Below are 6,000 nucleotides of genomic sequence, written 5' to 3'. Positions count from 1 at the left end.
AAAAAGGTAAAAAAATATTTTCTCTCTCTCAATGTTTCATTTTTGTCTCGGCAATTGTTCCAAACTTCCCCGTTCTCATATTTACATAAGCCATTTAGTACTTGTTGGGTTTCTTACTCCCCTTTCCTACTAGAATGGTTGATACTTTGAGCTGATTTAATCTCAGATCGCCTTTTGGCTAATTGGTTCTTGCCATTGTTATGGTTCCAAGCCCTTCCCCCACCCCCCCCATCCTCATCATAGTTTCAGGTTCTTTGATTTCTTCTGGCCATGATCTTTCTGAAATACTCCGTCCGGATGACTGGAAGAAGGAAGAGCAAGGGGTAGTACTTAGTCATAATGTCTATATTGCCCTGTCATCAGTCAGTAAAACTCAAGCCATCACCACTCAGAATGGGGAAATCTTCGTGGCTGGAGGATTGTTTCATGAAGTCATGACTTCTTATGTATGGCAATCTTTTCAGAAAGCTAAATAGCAGCTAGCATGACATACACAGATTTAAGATGCTGCTTGGCTTTTGCAACCTTAAGGGACATGTTCATTGATACAGGTAGCTCTGGAGAATATATACTCTAGAACGGGGGTAGGCAACCTTGGCTCTTTTATGACTCGTGGACTTCAACTTCCCAGCTGGCTCAGGAATTCTGGGAGTTGGAAGCCCACGAGTCATAAAAGAGCCAAGGTTGCCTATCTCTGCTCTGGAAGCTCTAGGAAGAAACTTGATCTTGCCCCAAAGCAGAGTCACTATTAGGCAATTTCTTCTCTTCCAACACTATTTTAGGGATAAAGACTACCTTAAGTCATAAAGCTCATTCCATAGGGTGAAGATACACATGCATCTGTCATCCATCCATCCATCCATGTGCCACAGCAGGTAACAGCATATGACTGATCTGGTCTTGGCTCAGAAGCTAAGCAGAGCCAAGTTTAAATAATGGTGTTCTGGGATGAGAAATCCAAAAGGGATTGTGTGTACATGTGTGCAGGTATCTGTGTTTGATTATTTATATGTACTGTATTACGTATGTGTGATTGATATATTAACACTGTTTATTTTTCTAACCATTTTTTTTATTTCACCTTGTGTTTTTTTTGCAGGTCATTCTTATGCAATAGGCTAAAAGTAATTTCAATGTGCAGGATGAAAAAATGGCACAGACACTGCTGGTACCACCAGGACCTGACAGTTTCCGCTTTTTTACTAGAGAATCTCTTGCAGCTATTGAAAAACGGTGCACAGAAAAAAAAGCGAAAAGGCCCAAACAAGAACATACGGATAATGATGATGAGAATGGGCCAAAACCAAATAGTGACTTGGAAGCAGGAAAAACACTTCCTTTTATATATGGGGATATTCCTCCTGGAATGGTGTCTGAACCATTGGAGGACCTGGACCCTTACTATAGCAATAAAAAAGTGAGTTTTAATTAAGATTGGCTGGATTTTGAATCATATTTGCAAAGGTTTTGTGAATGCTTGATGTTCTCAGTGTGTATTAACTTAAGTTTATCTTTCTCAGTTCACACTCAGAAAAAAATGTGGAAAACATTTGCAGCATGGCTTTACGGGTATGGTTCATGGGCATCCTGTTTTATATTTATGCAGAACTGGCTCTAGGGCTGGAAAAAAGATAAGCGAGATCTTGATTAAAAACCACTACGAAAATGAGTAAAATAACTGTAAACAAAAACTATAAAAAATTTAAAGCAAAGTACAATTATCTAAGTAGAAGTTAGTGGCTGGGGTGTGTGTGAAAGAAAGTAGCACAGTATAGAACTCTTTTTTATATAATACAAATATATTTAATTACACTATATCATCTTGCATATCTGTTCTTGATCTCCTTTTGCTCAGTACCTTTTGCAATAGTAAAATCTTTTCTTTAAAAAAACAAACAAAAGGGGATGGCAATAGCTATACAGTCAGCTAAGAATACCGACACACAGTATAATAAAGCTCATTGACTTTAAATGGGACCCATAGAACGAACAGACCCGTCCTAGAAGATCGCTGGTACCACTGATAAAACTGAATATCACTATTTCTCATTGCCAGAATTCAGATCCTAGAGAGAGGCAGAATCTGCAAGAAAGAAATGAAGAGAAAAGCTAGAGAATGGGAAGGAAAACTGAAAGAGAAAGAGAGAGATTTCAGACAGGAGACTAAACCATATCTGTGAGGTCTTGGTGGTCTCTGAGCTTGGTTGTTCTCTTGCAGATGTTTCATTACCCAACTAGGTAACATCATCAGTGCTAGAAGGGAGTGGGTTTGCTGTTTACATACAAGTGGCTTGCCCTAAACTAGATCTGTTTTCTTTGTAATAACTAAACTCATGTCTCTACCTTAACTGGTGGCAGTGTGGGAGCGTCCTCTCGTATGGTATTGTGGTTTGGTATGGGACATAATCTTATGCAGAATTGACTTGGGAGGCCGGTGTGTGGTGTAGTTGGTTAACATAGTGTGGTGGGATGGAGGGTTTGTTGTCACTGTGTGTTGGGGGGAGAGAGCACAGGGGGGGGAGGCTCAGCTAATCTCAATGTACACATGTTGTACTTTGACAATAAAGGTTTATTATTATTATTATTATTATTATTGTTGTTGTTGTTGTTGTTGTTGTTGTTGAACAATGCAAAGAGAAGGTTCTGTGATAAAAGTTGCTGCAATAGCAAGGGAGGGAGACACCAAGGTATTTCGAAGGAGGGAACTAGTCAGAATAAGTGCTTTTGAATTCATCAGAGTGTGGTATTATTGTGCTGATGAAAAAAGCATGGACTTTATTTGATTCTGATCATTTTTATTTAGGTGTTAAAAACTTATATGTTGCCCTATAAAAAATTAATTTGTTTTTCAATGTTACAAAAAGCTACACACTAATGGACAATAAAGTCAGCAGTGATAGTAATTGTAGGTATTGTGATAACAACAACAAAACCCAACACCTTTAATTTACTTTATTTGAATCCGGGTGCTAAATATACAGTGCTACATTTTGTTCAAAGGTCAATACAGTATCAAGATTTAGGAAGCGTACCATTTATGTATTCTTCATAAGAACATTCTAATTGAGTCATTATTTGTTTTTTGTTTTTCCCCCAGACCTTCATTGTGTTGAATAGAGGGAAGGCAATTTTCCGATTCAGTGCCACATCTGCCTTGTACATTTTAACCCCTTTCAATCCTCTCAGAAAAATCGCTATTAAAATTTTGGTACATTCATATCCTTTTCAGTGTCATAAATGAAAGTTGAATTGTTTTCCCAATATTATTTTGAAATTTAATTACTATCTTTACTGCTACGGTCAGAAAGAAATGTCTCTTGATGATAAAGGCATGTTTTGGACAGTAGTATTAGACTAAACTGGGTCAAAGCTCTTGGTCAAATATTTTCTCTCTCTCTCAGGATATTTAGATTACAAATCTAAATGTTTGGCATAACTTAAATGCTCAATAGTAGTATTTTTTTTCCATCAATTGCATTCTAAATTTGTTCATGCCATTAAAAGGAAAGGATACTGTTGGAATAATTAATTATGTATCTCAGGAGACATGGAATGTATCATCTGCAACAAGTGGCACGAGGAGCATAACATGGTCACAAAAGGGAAGGTGGGGTGGGGTGGGGTGGGGGATGAAGAAGGATGAATGTTTTGAGGGGAATGAGGAAAAAAAATCAGTATTCGGATTCTTCTTGTTAATGGACATCTTATCCTTTTAGCTGTGTTGAAAATAATTAGTTATGGAAATAACTTTTATTCAGAAAGTTAAATAAAGTGATGAAATTGTAATTGGAAAAAAATGGCCTCGGCAATTTGATACTAAATTGACATCGTTTAGAATGTAGTAGAGACATTAATGCTTGGTGAATAAAATATCACAAATACAACTGAGATCTCAGTGCAACACATGTATGCTATAATCTAACTCTCCAGTACAAAGAAAATACTCAGTTATAGGCAGCAGATTGTGCTGCCGTATAGAGACTCCTTGCTATTATTGGCTGATATGTAGCGACATGATCTGTGACAACCTGCCTATGATAGTTCTCTTAATACAAACCATGGTTTTAAATGTGCCATGTTTTCATCTGTTTTTGCTGCAGCAGTTTAACGTGTTTGCTCAGCTTAGATTTCACATACTACCCAGTTTCTTTGTGGGATTCACCTTGTTTCAGAAAAATAAGGATGGCTCTGTCGTTAAGTTTGTTTGGTGATATGGCAAATAATAAAAGGCCCCAAATTCCTTAACTTGGTTTTACATTATTCAGCATGCTTATTATGTGCACTATTTTGACCAACTGTGTATTTATGACCATGAGTAATCCTCCAGAATGGACAAAGAATGTAGAGTAAGTCAAACTCTTTTTAAACATATGTAAGTTATCTTTGTTTTTATGCATTTTCAATTGTAGATTTTAATGAGCAGCCTCAATAGCTGAACTGTGTTTCCTTCTGCTCCTTTATTCTAAATTTGTTTGTAAATGAAGTCATAGCAATAGCACTTAGACTTTTTTAGTCTAATTTTATATTTATATTTATATTTAATTTAAATTTAATTATAATCTAATTAGATTATAAATGAAGTTATAAATGTGTGACTTTGGATTTATATCCTTCCTTGGAAATCCAAATGGCAGACTTGGGTTTCCTCAAAAAATGTGCATCTAGGTACAGTACTGACTACATCAGGGGTCTTCAAACCTGGCTCTTTTATGACTTGTGGACTTCAGCTCCTAGAATTCCTCAACCAGGCACGCTGGCTGAGGAATTCTGGGAGTTGAAGTCCACAGGTCATAAAAGGGCCAAGGGTGAAGACCCCTGGTCTAGATTGAGGACAAGGATGACCTTCAGACAATTAGAAGCCATACTAAGGGTTTACAAAGCAGAACAAGACTCAGGGAATGGATACTTGATATAACTTTCATTCCAGCTGCAATTGCAGTGCATCCCATATACACATTTGCTTTTACACTGGAGTAAAAAAATACAACAAATAGATTTACTGTCCCAGGTGCCTATTCAACAAAACAATTTTTAAAAAAAGCTGTTTCCAAAGTGCTTAGAGCTGCAGATTATTTTTAAGTGTCCATATAGTGTTTTGTTAATTCCACGAATGGCATCAGTCCTAGTTAGATCCCAGACCAGATTAGTTTCCACAAACTTGCACCTTTTATTTGCTGATGTCATGGTAGTGATTCCTCCTTCCCTTATAGCTTGTTTGCATTTGCATTTCTTTTTTCTCGATCTCCCTTTCCTTTGGACATCCTCCTTGTAGTAGTTAACCATTCTGTTTTGTTTGGGTCACATCATTTATACTACTTCTTCGGGCAGTTTGAATGATGCCTTGATGCTCATTGCGGCCCATCTTTTTTGAAAGCTGAGTAATCATTTAACTTATATGCAGAGCACATCATGAGAAAGGCAGGGCTAGATGAATCAAAAATTGGAATTAAGATTGCCGGAAGAAATATCAACAACCTAAGATATGCAGATGATACCACTCTAATGGCAGAAAGTGAAGAAGAACTAAAGAGCCTCTTGTTGCGGGTGAAGAAGGAGAGTGCAAAAGTTGGGTTGAAACTAAACATTAAGAAAACGAAGATCATGGCATCCGGCCCTCTCAATTCCTGGCAAATAGATGGGGAAGAAATGGAGGTAGTGACAGATTTTATTTTCCTGGGCTCCAAGATCACTGCAGATGGAGACTGTAGCCAAGAAATTAAAAGACGCTTGCTCCTCGGGAGGAAAGCCATGACAAATCTAGACAGCACACTAAAAAGCAGAGACATCACCCTGTCAACAAAAGTGCGTATAGTCAAGGCTATGGTCTTCCCAGTTGCAATGTATGGCAGTGAAAGTTGGACCATAAGAAAGGCCGAGCGCCAAAGAATTGAGGCCTTTGAGCTATGGTGCTGGAGAAGACTCCTGCGAGTCCCTTGGACTGCAAGGCGATCAAACCGGTCAGTCCTAGAGGAGATCAACCTTGACTGCTCTTTAGAAGGC

At 37.8% G+C, this 6,000-nt stretch overlaps 1 protein-coding gene across 1 annotated transcript in view; it reads left to right on the top strand.

Annotated features, from left to right (window-relative positions):
- Positions 1-785: 785 nt before the first annotated feature.
- Positions 786-6,000, top strand: part of LOC308664440 (sodium channel protein type 3 subunit alpha-like) — a gene marked incomplete at its 3' end in the record, with an annotated part of 69,467 nt that continues 64,252 nt past the window's right edge. The window contains 3 exon segments of the mRNA XM_081321677.1: positions 786-1,417; positions 3,098-3,228; positions 4,266-4,346. Of these exon segments, the coding sequence (XP_081177803.1) occupies positions 1,151-1,417; positions 3,098-3,228; positions 4,266-4,346 (479 nt within the window). The 5' untranslated portion in view covers positions 786-1,150.

The sequence above is a fragment of the Vipera berus genome, assembly GCF_964194415.1.
Source record: "Vipera berus genome assembly, chromosome: 1".
In the NCBI taxonomy this organism is placed as follows: Eukaryota; Metazoa; Chordata; class Lepidosauria; order Squamata; family Viperidae; genus Vipera; species Vipera berus.
Note: the sequence above shows the minus strand (reverse complement) of the source record. Positions and strands in the feature narration are given on the sequence as shown.